Here is a 20,502-nt window from a genome sequence, read left to right as displayed (position 1 = left end):
AAGAGGCCTTACTGTATGACATAATGGTGATATATATGACTGCACAAATAAAATTTAGCCCAGACCACTATGAGCGCAGGCCTCTTCAACCCCAAACCAACACCCACCAATTATGATAATACTCCCAAAGACATTGTAACGTCCGTGCCTATGGCGGTATAGAGGTGTTTATTTCTGTGTGAACTGTGGCTTACTGCTTGTGTTTGGATTAACTGAGCCACACCCAGCTCCTTGCATTTCTGTCCTGCCCAGCAAGGGTTACTAGCTTGATGGACAGTTTCCCCAGTCCGCGATCGGCCTTATATACCTGCCCATTCCCATCATACCTTGCTGGTTATTTTGAGTCTTGTCTTCCCTGTGTTTCTAGTTCAGTTTTACTGTCTCCGTTTGTCTGCCTGTATCTTTACCTGACCTGTATATTACCCGCTTGATCTTGACCTGACCTGTATATAACCCTGTTTGATCTTGACCTGACCTGTGTATATCCCGCCTGTACCTGTATCTGGATCTGACCTATGATTATCTGCCTGTAGACCTGTATATATCTGTTGTTTTGTCCCTGTCTCAGTCCTGTGTCTGTATTCTGTGTACCAGTGTGAACACTGGTCTATTCCTGTATTCCGGTTACCTGTTCAGTCCTGTGTTTGTATTCTGTTACCAGTGTGAACACTGGTCTATTCCTGTATTCCGGTTACCTGTTCAGTCCTGTGTTTGTATTCTGTTACCAGTGTGAACACTGGTCTATTCCTGTATTCCGGTTACCTGTCCGCTCCACCATCCAGCAGCTGCCAGACGAAGTAAGTTTCCTGTCATGATGTAGGGTCACTCAGGGACTATCAGTTAGGTTCCTGATAGTGGGGTCGCCAGTGGCTCATTGTAATGAATGTGCTGCAAAAATGCCATATATTTCAATACAGAAGTATTGCAGTATATGGTAGCAGCGATCTGACCATCTAGGGTTAATGTACCCTAGATGGTCTAAAAGATAGTGAAAAAAAAAAGTTTAAAAAATAAAAAAAATTAATAAAATATTAAAAGTTCAAATCACCCCCCTTTCCCTAGAACGGATATAAAACATAACAAACAGTAAAAATCACAGACATATTAGATATCGCCGCGTCCCAAAATGCCCGATCTATCAAAATATAAAAACGGTTACGGCCGGCGGTGACCTCCGAGGCGGGAAATGGCGCCCAAATGTCCGAAATGCGACTTTTACACCTTTTTACATAACATAAAAAATGAAATAAAAAATGATCAAAATGTCGCACAGACCTCAAAATGGTAGCAATGAAAACGTCACTTCATTTCGCAAAAAATGAACCCTCACACATCTCCGTGCGCCAAAGTATGAAAAAGTTATTAGCGTCAGAAGATGGCAAAAAATTTTTTTTCTTTTTTGTACACATTCGTTTAATTTTTGAAAATGTATTAAAACACAATAAAACCTGTATAAATTTGGTATCACCGCGATCGCACCGAACCAAAGAATAAAGTAGGCATGTTATTTGGAGCGAAGAGTGAAAGTCGTAAAAACTGAGCCCACAAGAACGTGACGCACGTGCAGTTTTTTTTCAATTTTTCCACATTTGGAATTTTTTTTCAGCTTCGCAGTACACGGCATGTTAAAATAAATAACATTACGGGAAAGTAAAATTTGTTACGCACAAAATAAGCCCTCACACAGGTCTGTACACGGAAAAATGAAAAAGTTATGGATTTTTGAAGTTGGAGAGCGAGAAATGAGGCGAAAAACCCTCCGTCCTTAAGGGGTTAAACAATTAAACACATATTTGTCAACAAGAACATTCACTGCAAAATCCCCCCATCTGTATGCCGGCCAGCCAATGGGCATGTAGGCGACAACCCGTACCGATACGCCAGGTGTGACAACATAGTGTATTACCGAAAAACCCATCAAACAAAAGGAGGGAGGTTGGGAAACGTTGTCCAGAAGAGAGCCAACTTATATGCCGTATGGCTGACATATATGCGCTATATATACGTCCCCCATCCATCACAATGGCCTCGCGGCACTATACGGGAGCAGTACGTTGCAGCACATGCGCGGCACCGTACCTCTCTGTACCCAGCAGAAAGATAGAACATGTCCTATCTTTCAACAGAATACGGTGCCGGGTTCTATGTTAGGCACTCTCCCCCTCCTCCTCTCCCCAGCACTGCAGTGTTCCCGCCGTGCTACGGTACGGCGGGCAACGGTAGTGTTAATGTAATGACACACACGATCAATGCCAGCACAGATTGGGGGTGTTACTGGTGGCATGGTGCTGCTCTGGGTTCAGTACCAAAACCTGGGTCCGAAAAGGAATTTTTAAGAACTTAAATGGGTCTGCTTGTCCCTATTGGTAGGCATTTCCCTCTCAGCCTGTAGCAGTTCTCAACTGGCTGGTCATCTTATGACCCACAGGCACCCACATGACTTACAACAGGACATTTATGTTGTCATCATGATCACATCTTGGGTCACTTAGGTTTTTGCTCACTGTAATCTCAGGTGACTTCAACCTTTTAGAGATGAAGGGTTATTCTATGTAGGGTTCCCTTCCAATGTCGCCTTTGCCATGTCGTTGAGTGGTAAATCTAGAGCTGGGCAGATCTATTTGTAGGTTCATAGACTCAGTACAAATCTGAGTTTTTTCTGATTTGCTTTAAACAAATCTTTTGAAATATTGCTTTCATTGCTGCCTGAGCTTAGGTAACAGGACAGGTGAGGGAAGATGAAATCATTTATAAAAAATGTGGAGCTTTTCATGGAAAGGACTAAAGGGGGTTATATACCAATTTCCAGGACAAAGACCCAGCCAGCCTCATTCTGTAGTCACAACCAATACATAACACGTCTGTATTATACAACATAAGGGATCGGTCTGCTCCACTGACTATTTAGAAAAGTGCTGATATTACATTGCAATAACATAGCATCTGGCAGTGAATCAGTAATAACAATTATATAATATCACATAATTATGGATGTAACAAAACAGTTCATGTGGGGAAGAAACAGCTACAGTAACCAACTTACCGTACTTACACGGGGAGATATACTAAGCTAAATGCATCCAAAATTTGTAGCAGAACATTGGGGCACATTTACTTACCTGGCCCTGCACGATCCCTGAGGTGCGTTGTCCGACAATCCTGCTCAGCTGCCGCGATTCACTAAGATCGTGCGCCCGATTTCTTGCATGTGTCGCTTCTATGCTCAGGTCCGCCGGAGTTCACCTTCTTCTTCCTGGTGCATGTAAGTGCTTGGTATTGTGACACAATTTAAATGTTAAATCCAGCAGATCCCAAAAAAGTCAGAAAACCCGGTGAAAATGCGGCCGCAGGGCCCTTAGTAAATAAACCCCATTGTCTAAAATGCCCTGGACTATATATGATATATCAACTGTTTTAAATACTTTTACATGTACTTTTTCCCGGTTCTTTTTCCGGGACTAAACAGTTAAAAGACAAGACAATCTATAATGATCCAATATTTGTCATCATCATTTATATACTTTTTGTGTAGTAGGTGTGCCGCTTTCTGGCGGCCCTAACACCCCTACAAATTATGCTTTAAGCCTTCTATCTGCCTAGCTAATAGCATTACTATGGTCCATTAATTGATAGGCCACTGCCTCAAACATGGATGGGGTCAATAATTACGCCCCTGATGAGTCATCAGGCGAAACATTTCATGTGGGGATTTCATGACCAGGATATTTTGGAATACCTTGACCAAGATACCTTCCGTTCTCTCTGATTGTCAGCTTCTGGGACACACAGATAATTTCTCTTTGATTGAGATTTTGATGTTTACCGACGGTGTGCCCATTTAGGTTCCAGTCGAGGTGGTAATCATTTAGGACTGCGGCTCTGAGTTGAAGATATTTGGGTATACCAGGAACCCCTCCCTATGTGTTAGGGCCTGCCAGGCTATACTGCGCAACGATATTTGAGTATCCTCTTTTACTCACTTCTATCTTCGCTCATCTTACCACCGTTTTCATCTCTTTCCACCACTTGATGCCTGAATACTTTACGTATTGGCATTTTAGAATTGATGTAGCTGCTACATAATACATTGGCACAGCAGTGCTCCTGCAGATAGTACATTGGCACAGCAGTGCTCCTGCAGATAGTACACTGGCACAGCAGTGCTCCAGCAGATAATACACTGGCACAGCAGTACTCCAGCAGATAATACACTGGCACAGCAGCGCTCCTGCGGAAAATACACTGGCACAACAGTGCTCCTGCAGGTAATACACTGGCACAGCAGCGCTCCTGCAGATAATACACTGGGGCAACAGCTCTCCTACAGGTAGTACACAGTCATAGAAGTGCTCCTTCAGACAATACACTGGCACAGCAGTGCTCCTGCAGATAATACACTGGCACAGCAGTGCTCCTGCAGATAATACGCTGGCACAGCAGCGCTCCTGCAGATAATACACTGGCACAGCAGCGCTCCTGCAGATAATACACTGGCAAAGCAGCGCTCCTTCAGATAGTACACTGGCACAGCAGCACTCCTGCAGATAATACACTGGCACAGCAGCGCTTCTCCAGATAATAATCTGGCACAGCAGTGCTCCAACAGATAATACACTGGCACAGCAGCACTCCTGCAGATAATACACTGGCACAGCAGTGCTCCTGCATATAATACACTGAAACAGCAGCAGCGCTCCTGCAGAAAGTACACTGGCACAGCAGAGCTCCTGCAAACAATACATTGGCACAGAAGCGCTCCTCCAGATAATACACTTGTACAGCAGCGCTCCTGCAGATAATACATTGGCACAGCACGCTCCTGAAAACAATACATTGGCACAGCAGCGCTCCTCCAGATAATACACTGGCACAGCAGTGCTCCTGCAGATAATACACTGGCACAGCAGCACTCCTGCAGATAATACACTGGCATAGCAGTACTCTGCAGATAATACACTGGCACAGCAGCGCTCCTCCAGATAATACACTGGCACAGCAGTACTCCTGCAGATAATACACTGGCACAGCAGTGCTCCTGCGGTAAAATACACTGGCACAGCAGTACTCCTGCAGATAATACACTGGCACAGCTCTGCTCCTGCAGGTAATACACTGGCACAGCAGTGCTCCTGCAGATAATACACTGGCACAGCAGTGCTCCTGCAGATAATACACTGGCACAGCAGCACTCCTGCAGATAATACACTGGCACAGCAGTGCTCCTGCGGTAAAATACACTGGCACAGCAGTACTCCTGCAGATAATACACTGGCACAGCTCTGCTCCTGCAGGTAATACACTGGCACAGCAGTGCTCCTGCAGATAATACACTGGCACAGCAGTGCTCCTGCAGATAATACACTGGCACAGCAGCACTCCTGCAGATAATGCACTGGCACAGCAGTGCTCCTGCAGATAATACACTGGCACAGCAGCACTCCTGCAGATAATGCACTGGCACAGCAGTGCTCCTGCAGATAATACATTGGCACAGCAGTGCTCCTGTAAACAATACATTGGCACAGCAGCGCTCCTCCAGATAATACACTGGCACAGCAGTGCTCCTGCAGATAATACACTGGCGCAGCAGCACTCCTGCAGATAATACACTGGCACAGTAGTGCTCCTGCAGACAATACACTGGCACAGCAGTGCTCCTGCATTTAATACACTGGCACAGCAGCACTCCTGCAGATAATACACTGGCAGAGCAGTGCTCCTGCAGATAATACACTGATGAAACAGCTCTCCTACAGGTAGTACACAGTCATAGCAGTGCTCCTGCAGATAATACGCTGGCACAGCAGTGCTCCTGCAGATAATACACTGGCACAGCAGTGCTCCTGCAGATAATACGCTGACACAGCAGTGCTCCTGCAGATAATACACTGGCACAGCAGTGCTCCTGCAGATAGTACACTGGCACAGCAGTGCTCCTGCAGATAATACACTGGCACAACAGTGCTCCTGCAGATAATACACTGGCACAGTAGTGCTCCTGCAGACAATACACTGGCACAGCAGTGCTCCTGCATTTAATACACTGGCACAGCAGCACTCCTGCAGATAATACACTGGCAGAGCAGTGCTCCTGCAGATAATAATACACTGATGAAACAGCTCTCCTACAGGTAGTACACAGTCATAGCAGTGCTCCTGCAGATAATACGCTGGCACAGCAGTGCTCCTGCAGATAATACGCTGACACAGCAGTGCTCCTGCAGATAATATACTGGCACAGCAGTGCTCCTGCAGATAGTACACTGGCACAGCAGTGCTCCTGCAGATAATACACTGGCACAGCAGTGCTCCTGCAGATAATACGCTGGCACAGCAGTGCTCCTGCAGATAATACACTGGCACAGCAGTGCTCCTGCAGATAATACGCTGACACAGCAGTGCTCCTGCAGATCAAACATCGGCACAGCAGCGCTCCTGCAGATAATAAGCTGGCACAGCAGTGCTCCTGCAGATAATACACTGGCACAGCAGCGCTCCAGCAGATAATACACTGGCACAGCAGCGCTCCTGTGGATAATACACTGGCACAGCAGCGCTCCTTCAGATAATACACTGGCACAGCAGCGCTCCTTGCAAGCCAGGAGGCGTATAGCCGTTGGGCTAATGACTGCACAAAGGGGGTCTTAGCTAGTGGGGTTTAAGTTCATGAATAAGGCCCCTTTGACTGAGGTGATTTTCCCTTCCTTTCTGATTTCCTGTGTATGCTATGGTGGTGGGGACTACATGACTAGGGGCGGGCCTGCGTCGTTGGTGAGCATAGCTTAAATATAAGCTGCAGCCATCACTCACTCTCTTTCTGGTTGGCGTTTCCCACCCGCCCTCCCTTTGTTTAAGGTGTTTTCGTCATCACATTTGTCACATCTGTCGGATAGTTGGGGCTATTGGCTGGCCGGCATACAGGTGGGAAGGTTTCGCACTTTATGTATGCTGTTTTTTACATATGTTTATTTGTTCAATTTATGTTTTGGAAAATAATACAGAAAAATAAAAAAAAATGTTTATACGATGGTTAACTTATATAAAGCTGTGGCCGACCCTCATGTCAACCCACATGTTCAACTTGAGTACAAGACTCCGTGTGTTTATTAGCGGCGGATATTGGTTCAGGGTTAAAGGGGCCCGAGCTCCAGGTGGTTTGGGCTTAACTTTATTTTCCTGCAGATAATACACTGGCGCAGCAGTGCTCCTGCAGATAATACACTGATGAAACCGCTCTCCTACAGGTAGTACACAGTCATAGCAGTGCCCCTGCAGGTAATACACTGGCACAGCAGCGCTCCAGCAGATAATACGCTGGCACAGCAGCGCTCCTCCAGATAATACATTGGCACAGCAGTGCTCCTGCAGATTATACACTGGCAAAGCAGCGCTCCTGCAGATAATACATAGGTCACTGATGGGTTGAGGTTTTGGTGTTGATGTGCATTATGATTTCTCCTCCATTTTTTCATTTTTCTCTGCTGATCGGTGCTGTAGGATGGCATCTCCACTATTCATGTATAGATGATATATAATGAGGATAAGCCTTAAACTGAAAACCCTTTTAAATTAAATGTGATATTATATTAAAAATTACAAGAAAATACCAATGCTTTGCTAATGCTTACTCAAATGTTTTCTTTTTTTCCCCCCAGAGACAGGAAGTAATGGCATAAAATATGGCTCAGTTTTATTACAAGAGTAAAGGTAACAATTCTCATTTTCAAGATCGGATCCCCCTGCGCATTGTACGCTCAGAGTCTGAACTTTCGCAGTATGAGAAAGCCTACCTGATTTCAGTGGAGAAAGGAGATTACGCCAGTGTGAAGCAAGCGCTTATAGAAGCCGAAATTTATTTCAAAATCAATATCAATTGTATTGACCCTCTGGGGAGAACGGCTTTATTAATTGCCATTGAAAATGAAAACCTGGAGCTGATTGAGCTATTGCTAAGTTATAACGTCTATGTGGGAGATGCTTTACTACACGCCATAAGGAAAGAAGTGGTTGGAGCAGTGGAGCTGCTGTTAAATCACAAAAAGCCAAGTGGTGAAAAACAGGTAGGGTCATTATTTTATTATTGATTGGAATTACACTTTTTTTTATTTATATCATTTCTTATTTTTCTATAGGTAAAATAGACCTATAGAAGTCGCTCACCGATTCCTGTTTAGTATCTGTGTCCGTCCTTATCTTAACTCAAATTTTGTTAAGATTTACAATTTATTTAGGCCCATTCAACTCAATATTGTGAGCCACAACTGCAGCATGTCAGGTGTTGGAAGAGAGTGAGGATGATGCTGGTAGTAGTAGAAAAGTTTGTAGGTGTTTAGGTGTTTGTAGGCCCTTAGTAAATGACCCCCACTGACTTGTCGCTGTCTCAAGTGGAAACAAAGGACTTCTACAGGGACTGACTACGCTCTGGCGCTTCCCTGCAATCTCTCTCTTCTGGGGGTCGCTGTAGTGGTTTTACAGGGGCTGCACCGATGTTTGTGGTGGTCAGTAATATACTGTAGTTCCCCTTGGGTCAATCCCTGGTGCTTACTGCTTTCCATCAAGATGACCTTTGATGATGGTGAGGTGCAGGTGGACCGGACCACAGGGAGACAAGGAGGGCGACAGTATATCAATAACCTTTACTGATAACTTGAAGATACTTGTACAGTCCAGTTGCATATAGTTCTTACTACTAATAGCCTAGGATGGGGTACTGTGTATGTGAGTCGCGAGATAGATGGCTTCCTGAAGCGCTGTGGGACTTGGTGGCACCGTGATCCCGACTTTCCCAATGGTGCTTGAGTCTATTTTCTCTTGGTAATCCAGCAAGCTTTCTACATATGTATCTAGGGCCAAATGCTACTACTTACACTGGTACAGGGATACATAACACAGTTTTCATAAGAACATGTTACCTCATGAAACATATAAAATGCCACTTCATTATTGTGGGAGCATCAGAAATTACCAAGCACAGTGCTCGGCTTCCTCTGATAACCTGACCTCTGTTGGCAATGTCCAACAATACTTAATATTGAATGGAGCAGCAGGATGTACACTTGACCTGCCACTCCATCAATGAGTGAGAACAAGACCCCTGTTATTGGGATCAGTTGAACCCCCTTCATATCATATTATAAAACAATATAACTTGGTACAAGAACTTTGATTTGTTGATTCCATCTAATTGTGCTCCCCTGAATCTATATATCTTTGGTCTGAAAACTACAACCTCAGATGTCCCGTTAGCTAATGTGATTCAGCCCCAAGTGTCCTTCCTTCCTTCCTTAGAATACAAATTCCTATGGTTCATGTGGCTTCTGTAAAGCATATTACTAAATTCTGTAAACAGCAGCTTTAGTTTGATGTCTATCCCTAAGTACCAGTATATCACCAACCAGCCCCTTGCCCCCCCAGTATTTCACCAGCCAGCTTCCTAGCCCCAGTATATCACCAGCCAGCCCTCTGCCCCCCAGTATATAGCCAGCCAGCCTCTTCCCCGATATATAGTTATCCAACCCCTGCCCCCAGTACATAGCTAGCCAGCCTCGTGACCCTTAGCATATAGCTAGCCAGCCCATACCCCCCAGTATATAGCTGACTAATCCAAGTACATAGCGAGTACATGCTCCCAATATATAGCTATCCAGCCCCCCTACCACCCAGTGTATAGCTAGCTCCTGTCCCAGTATATAGCCAGCCAGCCCCAAGTATATATATATATATAGCCGACCAGCACCCGGTATATACTCAGCTTGCCCCCAGTATATAGCCAGCCCCAGTATGTACAGCACATAAAAAAAGAAAGTCATACTCACCTTTTTAACTGGTGAGTGCCAGCTTATTTTCTTCTTATGAACATTTATTTTTTTTATACTCACCTTTCCAATGCCCTGATGATTTTTCAATGATAGCCTGTGCAATTTCAGTACAGGGCTTTCCTTCATGAAAACATGTAGGCGATACTTTCCCCTTAACTCTGACTTTCACATTGAATATTTGACTTTAATATTCTAATGACCTGTCAGTCAAAGTATCCTATTAAGTGATACTGTGCAGAAGCCACTAGTTTTTTTTTTCTTTTTTGCATATATTTTTTTATATATCTTTCTGGCAATATTTGACACGATTGGTTATTTTGTCATCCATATTTATGCAGAGATTTCTGTTCTTTCCATAAATATTCAAGCATCATCCCTGCAGTATTTGACAATGAATATACTGGGTGGTTAGAAGGGGACAAAATATATCACTGGATATTGATTTGATCTACTAATTTTTATGACAGTCTGCTTTGTATATTGAAGGTCTTGTTATAAGACATGTATGAAGCAAAATGTCAAAGGCAGAGACTGCAAACATATTTTTTTTAAAAACCAATACCTACCAGTGCGATGTCCTTCTTATGATCCAGTGCCATGACCCATGATGTCTGTATACCTGCCTTGTTGCTGAAGCATATTAAAGGCTTCCTGTGCCATACGTGACAAAGGCCATCGACTGACTACAGTACACACATGGGTACACAGTCTGATCAACTGGAAAGCGAGAATACTGTTCAGACTATGCCATAACAATATTTCCTTAGATGTTCATAGATAATTATTACTCTTCTATTTATCACAATCTTCTTGGTGCCTAGGTACGATATATCCTGTTTATTCATTCACAGCTCCGGTTCCAAAGATTTTATTTATAACAGTAAAGCCAAGAAGGCGAAATGCAACTTGTACATAATTAGAAACATAACCTGCCTACCCTTTTTAAGTAAAGTGTGCGGCGCTTACTACAGGCTCTCTGCTAATTCATTTAGATTTTTTTAGTTCTTTTCCCTTTTCTCCGTTCATCTTTCCTTTACAGGAAATTATTCTTAGAAAGATAATTAGCGAGGCAATCAGCAGTAAAATATTCACAAAAATATACAAAAATCAGATGGCTACTGCAGAGGATAGGCCTTGAGGACATGAAGCTAAAATCTACCAAGGAAAATATTCTATTTTTTTTCTATTTTGATAGACCTTGAAAGGTGTTTTCTAATCTATTCCATGTGATATGTCATAAATACCTCAAGGGAGGGAGCTACTGGACATTTAATTATTGAAAGGAGGTTGCGCTGTCACGTCCATGCCAAAACGCTGCACTATCCATAGGTGGCGGTAATATGTGTGTGAACTGTGCCTTAATGTTTGTGTTTATGTCTGCCACACCCCTCTGATTCTGTCCTGCAAGAGTTAATACTCTGGACCTGTAATTGCTTGCTCCTTCCACCTGAGGCAGTGCCTAGTTCCTATAAGTGCCCAGTTTATCCTGGACTCCTGGCTGGTTAATTTTTCTGTCTCCTGTGATATCTAGTTCAGTCTTAACCGGTGCTGACATATTAACCAGCCTTACTTACCCTTGGACCACTGTGTATCCTGCCAAGCCAGCCTTGGACCACCATGTATCCCGCCAAGCCAGCCTTGGACCACCGTGTATCCCGCCAAGCCAGCCTTGGACCGCCGTGTATCCCGCCAAGCCTGCCTTGGACCGCCGTGTATCCCGCCAAGCCAGCCTTGGACCGCCGTGTATCCCGCCAAGCCAGCCTTGGACCGCCGTGTATCCCGCCAAGCCTGCCTTGGACCGCCGTGTATCCCGCCAAGCCTGCCTTGGACCGCCGTGTATCCCGCCAAGCCTGCCTTGGACCGCCGTGTATCCCGCCAAGCCTGCCTTGGACCGCCGTGTATCCCGCCAAGCCTGCCTTGGACCGCCGTGTATCCCGCCAAGCCTGCCTTGGACCGCCGTGTATCCCGCCAAGCCTGCCTTGGACCGCCGTGTATCCCGCCAAGCCTGCCTTGGACCGCCGTGTATCCCGCCAAGCCTGCCTTGGACCGCCGTGTATCCCGCCGAGCCTGCCTTGGACCGCCGTGTATCCCGCCAAGCTTGCCTTGGACCGCCGTGTATCCCGCCAAGCCTGCCTTGGACCGCCGTGTATCCCGCCAAGCCTGCCTTGGGCCGCCGTGTATCCCGCCAAGCCTGCCTTGGACCGCCGTGTATCCCGCCAAGCCTGCCTTGGACCGCCGTGTATCCCGCCAAGCCTGCCTTGGACCGTCGTGTATCCCGCCAAGCCTGCCTTGGACCGCCGTGTATACCGCCAAGCCTGCCTTGGACCGCCGTGTATCCCGCCAAGACTTTCATGCCTGCTTTGTACTTATATGTGTTTCCTAAGTATTCTTTGGATTGTGTTAGGGTGCGTTCACACGTTGCAGTTAAATTTGCATTGCAATCAGCTTTGAGGTGGTTTTAGGGGCAGTTTTGTCAATTGAACAGGTGATAGACATGAACTGAATGGGTGAATTTGATTTTGAAGGGGAAACCAGCTCCACAAATGTCATTCACTCGTTCAGTTCATGTCTTTCACCTGTTCAATTGACAAAACTGCACCTAAAACCACCTCAAAGCTGATTGCGATGCAGTTTTAACTGCATTGTGTGAACGCACCCTCAAAGTTCTGTTCAAAGAGTCTGTGGTGTCATTAACCCTGCACAAGCCTCTCAACTGTGAGACTGATATTTCCCCAGGGACTGAGTGCCCCAAGGAAGGGGATTTCATCTTATCTCATCCAGTGCATGAGGCTGTGCAAGATGATGCTCAGACCAATTCCTCTGAAAAAATCTTGTGCTCTGATAATGTTCTTGCTCCCATTGATAATGGACCATTGCCCCCTCCCAATCTCTGTGGGAATGGTGAGGGTCCGGTGGCCCCTCTTAAAAGGGGGGATACTGTCACGACCGTGCCAAAGTGTGTGAACTGTGCCTTAATGTTTGTGTTTATGTCTGACACACCCCTCAGATTCTGTCCTGCAAGGGTTAATACTCTGGACCTGTAATTGCTTGCTCCTTCCTCCTGAGGCAGTGCCTAGTTCCTATAAGTGCCCAGTTTATCCTGGATGGTTAATGTTTTTTCTGTCTCCTGTGATATCTAGTTCAGTCTTAACTGTTTATCTAGTGGTGGTGGTTGCGCAGGTGCTGGGCAGGTGCTGACATGCGGCGTGGACATGTTATTAGTGAAGGGAGGCCACTGCTGTGCATTTGATTAGTGAAGGGAGGACACTGCTGGACATGATAGTAGTGAAGGGAGGCCGCCGGTGGACATGTTATTAGTGAAGGGAGGTCACTGCTGTCACACATTAGTAGTGAAGGGAGGCCGCTGCTGGACATGTTATTAGTGAAGAGAGGCCGCTGCTGGACATGTTATTAGTGAAGGGAGGCCGCTGCTGGATATGTTATTAGTGAAGGGAGGCCACTGGTGGACATGTTATTAGTGAAGGGAGGCTGCTGCTGCTGGATATGTTAGTGAGGGGAGGCCACTGCTGGACATGTTATTAGTGAAGGGAGGCCACTGCTGACACATATTATTAGTGAAGGGAGGCTGCTGGTGGACATGTTTTTAATAAAGGGAAGCCACTACTGGACATCTTATTAGTGGGGGGAGGCTGCTGCTGGACATGTTATTAGTAAAGGGAGGCTGCTGCTGCTGCTGGATATGTTATTAGTGAGGGGAGGCCAATATGTAGCAAAGACTTACCGGCTATGGAGAGGGATCAGAATCTGAGCTGTGATTGGTTGCTTACTGCGACAGCAGGAAGCAGACAATGGCTCCTGTATATGGTGGTTCAAAACCGAGTCTATGATGTTCCCTGAGTCACGGAGAGCGGCTGTGCAAAATTTGGTGATTATAAATTCGACGGTGCAGATTCCTTTAGCGGACATACATATACACACATACACACACACACATACACACACACATATACACTCAGCTTCATATAATATATTCGGAAGCATACTTGTACAGAACCTAAATTGTTACCTTACAAATCTTTACTTTGAACCTCTGAAATTATGAGCTAATCCCCTTTATAAATCTCCTACAAGCAGTTCATTAAAAAAAAATGGACTTGCGCTACTTTGTGTTATTGCAGTCTGGTTTATTCCAGCGTTGATGTAGTTAAGGAAATTTGCATTCATGCGTGTAAGTGCACAGATTGAACTTTTGTAGCTAGAAATAACAGTCACTGGGAAATAAAGATACACATCTGATTCCAATACTAAAAATATTAATAAACTCAGAGTCACAGAATTTTCTTGTATCTACTATGACTATTTTATTATAGCAATTATGGAATGATTGCTCCTTATTGGAAGAATAGTTGGTGTATCTATGAGTGTTTCTGGGAAGATACGTTTTCCCATCATTCCACTTAAAGCATGAACATACTGTACCCTGTTTTACTAGCCTGATACAATGTTCTGTCTACAAATCAAGAAAATTGGGGCACATTTACTTACCCGTCCGGAGGAGTTCACAAAGTGCAGAGTGTCTGACAATAATGGACGCCCGATATCCTGCATGTGTCGCTTCCCTGCTCAGCTTCACCTTCTTCTTCATCTTGCATGTAAGTGCTTGATCTTGTGACACAATTTGAATCTTAAAATCCGCGCTCAGTCCAAATCACGCCCCCCGATTTTTGTCGCATGAAGACCTCCGCAGCTGCGACACAATCCCCAGTTAAATACCTGTCCCAGCAGCATAAATCCTGAAAACTTCGAAAATCTGACGGAAGCGCGATCAGCTGACCCTTAGTAAATAAGCCACATTGGGGCTCATTTACTTACCCTGTCCTGTCGTGATCCAGCGGCGCGTTCTCCAACGAGGATTCGGGTCTTCCACTAAAGCTGTGCGCCCAATGTCCACCGGGTGTCGCTGCTGTGCCGGGGTCCGCCGGAGTTCACCATCCTATTCCGGGTGCATGTAAGTGTGGGTCAAGCAATACTTTTTTATTTTTTAAATAGCGCGATTATTCCGGATCTGGTTTTCCGACGGCCACTCCCCCGTTTTTCATCACATGCAAGCCGGCGCCGATGCGACACAATCTGATTGTGTGCACCAAAAACCTGGGGCAATTCGGTGCAAAACGGTAAAATTCTGAAAACCCGGTGGAAAAACGCGATTCGTATGCTTAGTAAATGTGTTTTTCAGCGCCACCTGGTAGTCAGTCCAGTAATGGACTCCAGCTGTTGTTACATTTCAACTCCTGGCTGCATATGTGTGTACAGGCTGAGTGTTGTAGTTTCATAAAGCTAGTATTTCAGAATTTGTTGACCGGAGTCATTGTCAATTTTCCAAAAATTTTCTGAGCAACTAAAAAGATGTCTATTTTTTCCAATTTTACTCTAGTAACATTGATGCAATTATCATACATTTAAGGACAGTTTCTATTGTATTCTGTGCCTGATGCTAAGTAAAGTACAATTCTGGATTCCTAGAGAGTATGATTGATCCTTGCCATATTTAGTAGCATTGCTGGAAATATTAAATGTTTATGATTCAATAATAGACATCTTTCGTGAAGAAGTATTCATCTGTGGATGAATTATCATTAAGTCACTGAAAACCTGGATGTCAAATTCTATCTATTACTGTGACTGATGAACATCACAAGCTATAAATGGATTTATTGTGATGGTTGTGAAAAAAAAGTTATAAAATATTCATGCCACATTTTGGCACCGTTAATCCTATGAATTGAATAGTTAATAATGAACCATTGTGTGAGCTGAAAACCTTTCTCACCAATCAATCATTTCTAGCGGTGAAATATACAGATCCTGCCTATCTCTGAGAAAAACAGTCTTCTGTGAAACATAATCTCACTTGTGACAAGATGACAACCAAAGAGAGTAAAGCGGTGTAATCCACCATTTCGGATATTTTCTTCCAACTGTTCTCATCTATCGTATTAAAAATGTTTTCCTTAATTTACACATTTTTCGTTTCTCTAGTCAAACAAGTTAAGTCAATGCAAAGTTCTGTTGGATTTTCCCTTTTTTAATATAGATAATGGGGCACATTTACTTACCTGTCCTGACGCGTTCCCCGAAAGTGCATTGTCTGATCAGAATAAACTCTGGCACGATTCACTAAGATTGTCCGCCCGATATCCTGCATGTGTCGCTTCCCCGCTCAGGTCCCCGGTGTTCACCTTCTTCTTCCTGGTGTATGTAAGTGCTTGGTCTTGTGACACAATTTGTAAGTTAAATCCCGCGCTCAGTCTGAATCAGTTGGATCGTCCAGCGGCACGCCCCCCGATTGCCAGTGCAGTTGTGCCAAAATCCGGTTGCGTGCTACACAATCCCCAGTTAAAGACTTGTCAAAGTGGCGCAAATCCCAAAAACGTTGGAAAAAATGATGAAAGTGCTCTCCATTCTCTTCTACAGGAGTCACAGTTCAACAGTTCTTTTGTTTTCATCTTCCATTAAAAGTGAATGGCAAAAAAACTGATTCTTCACGTCTCCACTCCTCCTTTGCTTTGATGTGATGTGGCAGCCATGACTCACTTCACCACGAGTGAGGGCCAAGAGAGACCATTCTGGATCTAAGTCCATACCCCATGCATGGTGTGTGCATTTATTTGATATTTATGCCACGTCATCCATTAATGTGAATGGACTGAATACCCTTCAAAGATTTTTCCAGGATCCTTGAGATTCCCATGATGCCGGGCTAAGGGCTCGGCAAAAAAAAGCTCCCTTATCCTGCTCCGGTTTCTGTTTTGTGATGGCCTCACACTGGAGCCCAGTGTTTGGCTGCAGCAGCTTTGACATTTCTGGCATACTCTAAAGTTCTGGAGAACAGTTGACCACCATAACACATGAGTCTGGGTGGGGCGTATACAGTATTTTTTGGACTATAAGGCGCACCGCAGTATAAGGCGCACCATCAATAAATGCCTGCTAAAATGTCTAGGTTCATATATAACTGGACTGGACTATAAGGCGCACCTGATTATAAGGATGAATGACCAGCAGGTGGCAGACCTGTGCACAGTTCAAGGCAGCTGTTGTCTGTAACTATGGTTCATATATAAGGCGCACTGGACTATAAGGCGCACCTTTGATTTCTGAGAAAATCAGCACAAGCCCCAGCCTTCTTTTAAAGAAGAATTTCCACTAAACATTCAATAGGAATTTTTTCAATCCAACAGCCATCTCCAACTCATAGCATACATTGCCTGCCAGAACGGAATAACTGAGCTGTGAGAAGAGAAAATGAGTGTTTGGCTCTATAGAAGATGATACCTTACAAAATATTATAGAATTGATGAGAGTTCTGGACCTATAGAGATGTAAATGTATCGTTACATCTCAAGGGTTGGCAGCAAATCCGGTATTTTACCTTGATGAGGGGCAATGCACAGATGTTCTAGTGTACGAGGAATCTGCCAAGGAGAAGGTTCACTGTAATTGAAAGCATGAGATTTTCTTTAAATAATCTCCTACGGTGAAGTCACTTATCAAAAACCTTTACACTGTTCCCCTCACTTTCCTTTTACACTCAGTTTTGTGAAAAAGTTTAACAAATGACTAATACACTGTACTTTATGTTACATTTCCTTGCCATTTGGGAGATACTTCAGCATGTTAGTTTTCAGGCAGTTTCTGTGAACCACACACAATGCACGGGCTGATACATAAGCCTTTCTACTAGTTTGCTGATAATCTATATTGAAAATGGTGATAGATGTATTGACTTTTAATATAAGACCACAAAGCCTTTTTAAAGGAAATCTTCCATTTGATTTGATGCATTATGAACCAAAAATACCTTGAGAATATACTGGTAGGTTGTTTAGATTGTGAGCCCTATGGGGACAGGGACACATTTGACATGCTTTGTGCAGCGCTGTGTAATCTGATATGCACTATATAAATAAATTATTATTATTATTATTATTATTATTAAACAAAAATATGCCACCAGTTAACACTGGCATAGATATGTTCATAGATGTCTTTCTTTTTAATTTAATTATGAGTGTTAACCATTTAAGTGCTATGGTGAAACATGAAAGAGGTACTTAAATGACACATATTGGGTGGGATTGTCACCCCTATGACGTCCTCAGGGGCCTACAATCTGTTGTTATAACAACCAGGAGCAAGTATAGTTGCAATACAGCTGCTTTTCTGTATATTGTATAAGGGATAAGACAACTTGGGTTCAAACACCCTAACTTTTTATTTTAAAAAATAAATAAATAAGCATAAACATAAAAATGTTAAGTAAAATGTTAGGTAACCCTGCATCACAGAATGCCCACATTATCAAAATATAAATGCAATCCCATGCGGTAAACTGCATAACATTAATAAACCTGATTGATATCACATATGCGAATTTTAATAAAAGCAAGTAAGATTTAGGTAGGGCTAAGTGGAATGGCATGGAGTAAATATAAGTTTCCCTCCAACTAAGTGAATAACATCCTTGAAAAAGGGTTGCCTGGGTGAACATTTTTCAGATTACCATATATACTCGAGTATAAGCCTAGTTTTTCAGCACAAAAGAATGTGCTGAAACCCAAAACCCGGCTTATACTCGAGTAAAAAAAATAGGTTTTACCAGGTTTTTGTGGTAAAATTAGGGGCCTCGGTTTATACTTGGGTCGGCTTTTACTCAAGTATATACGGTATATCTTACTACCACATTAACACCTTTCTCATATAATGAAATAAAACATTTACATCTTCAGGTTTTTTACCACATCGAAATTTCGACTCCACTGATTCTTCACATTATTTTTTAGTTTTTTGATGCACTTCGTTTTCTGCATTTTGATAAATAGATAGATAGATAGATAGATAGATTGATAGATAGATATGGAAATATGTTGATAGATATCCAATATAACAATTTAATGAAGATTTCTATTGAGGCTTTTAGGCTACAACATTTCCCATTGTAATAGCAGGTAAACCATCCACAGTATATTCCTCCCTCTGAAACCAAGGATCCTGAGTGCAAATACCAACTTAAGCAATAATAAAAATTGCCTTTAATATTTAAAGGTATCCTGAGAGCTACAGTATGTGCTGAGAGGAGACATGTTCCACATCTCAGAAGGAAGGAAGACCATTTCCTGTTGGGTCAGTAGAAACTTCCTGTGAAATTAAAATAATCTATAGGATGTAAAAAAAAAAAATTATAACATAAGGACTGTGTGCCAGTTTTCTGTCAGACTTTGCACGTTCGTTCTAGTGCAAAGCTGCTTGCACAGGTATTTAACAAACATTTAACATTGTGTACTTAACATTTGTGTCGCACTTTTGTGCCACTATTATTCATGCAACACAAATTTCTGCACTGAAGGGGGCGTTCCAGTGATCAGTCAGACAGTGAGCCAAATTCCATTAGAATCGAGTAGAACGCCCTATGTTAAAGGGGCACCAAAAAAAGTGGTGTATTCTGTCAGGGCAGTGCAGGTGGCGCCAGATCCTTAAAAAAACGGAAACCAGAAATCCTGAATCTGGCGCCCCCTGCACATTACACAGGTAAACTACACATAGTACAGACTGCACTGCTCTTAGGAAATGTCTAAAAATGTTTCTTGTCGATAATCTGTCTAACATTGGCAAACCTTTATTGGCGACCCCTTATAAATAATTCATTTATGTATTTATTTTACAGATTTTTTATAACTTTTTATTTAGCCTCTTAATATTTTGGGCACATCTTGCTCAAAGACACGTTAGATCAAAACTGGTTAGAGTAAGCTCCGGTCTCGATAAATCTTTCCCTCTCCCCGCCTCCTCTAAGTGGCTTGTAAGAGGATAGCTTGTAATAGCAGGCGATTACCTGTCATGTTTGCCATAGCATGCTATGAAAATTGATTTATTTTGCTTTTACATGGGTGCATCATGCTATTACATAAGCTATGAGTATAATGGGCTTTTACCTCCCTTATCCTTTAGAATCACGCGGTAAAGCTGCAGTGGGCACATTTCTCCCTTTGTTGTGGCTCAGTATGGCTGTCATTCTTAAGTACAGCATCCTCCTCCCACAGATACTTATTTTCTTGCCTCTAGCTATACCCTATAGCTGTACCAATTGCTGTCATTTCATATTACGCCGGCTTTTCTTCTCGCTCATCTGTGTCTTACCCTTTCGGGGCTTGGCGCGGCTTCAAATAACTACAAATTATTTGATGCTAGTTCTAGCAGCCGCAGTCATTATATGTGCACTTCACTGCCAAAGCCAAGGAAAATGTTAAGTTCTTGATCTTGGATCCTCTGTACTATCAACATTGTATAATAACATGAGTAAATGCCGGATGGGTATACTGATAATTAAAAGGGAAACACATTCCTGCCAAAATTTCGAAATCAATCAACTTTGTATAATTGAATGTGGAGTCATCTGATAAGGAAGCGCTAGATTTTAAGTGCTACATTTGTGTTCTCGATAAGCAAACACATCTCTCTGTGGATCAATGATCTGTTCACTGGCTGTGAAAAGTGACAAATCCAATTATTATACTAATTTAATATACTGCTTATTATGGCAAGAACTGTCTGTATTTCTACGTAGGTGAGCGCTTGTTTGTTGTTTCGGATGGGAATGTTTGAAGGTCAATAAACTAATCCTATTGCAGAAAAGAGTATAAAGCTATTAAATAGATAGGGTCTG

At 43.3% G+C, this 20,502-nt stretch overlaps 1 protein-coding gene across 1 annotated transcript in view; it reads left to right on the top strand.

Annotated features, from left to right (window-relative positions):
• Positions 1–20,502, top strand: part of TRPC4 (transient receptor potential cation channel subfamily C member 4) — a 125,094-nt gene that overhangs the window by 57,968 nt on the left and 46,624 nt on the right. Inside the window, exon 2 of the mRNA XM_072134444.1 lies at positions 7,656–8,060. Within this exon, the coding sequence (XP_071990545.1) occupies positions 7,680–8,060 (381 nt within the window). The 5' untranslated portion in view covers positions 7,656–7,679. The remainder of the gene's footprint in view (positions 1–7,655; positions 8,061–20,502) is intronic.

This window comes from Engystomops pustulosus, chromosome 2, assembly GCF_040894005.1.
Source record: "Engystomops pustulosus chromosome 2, aEngPut4.maternal, whole genome shotgun sequence".
Taxonomy (NCBI): domain Eukaryota; kingdom Metazoa; phylum Chordata; class Amphibia; order Anura; family Leptodactylidae; genus Engystomops; species Engystomops pustulosus.
Note: the sequence above shows the minus strand (reverse complement) of the source record. Positions and strands in the feature narration are given on the sequence as shown.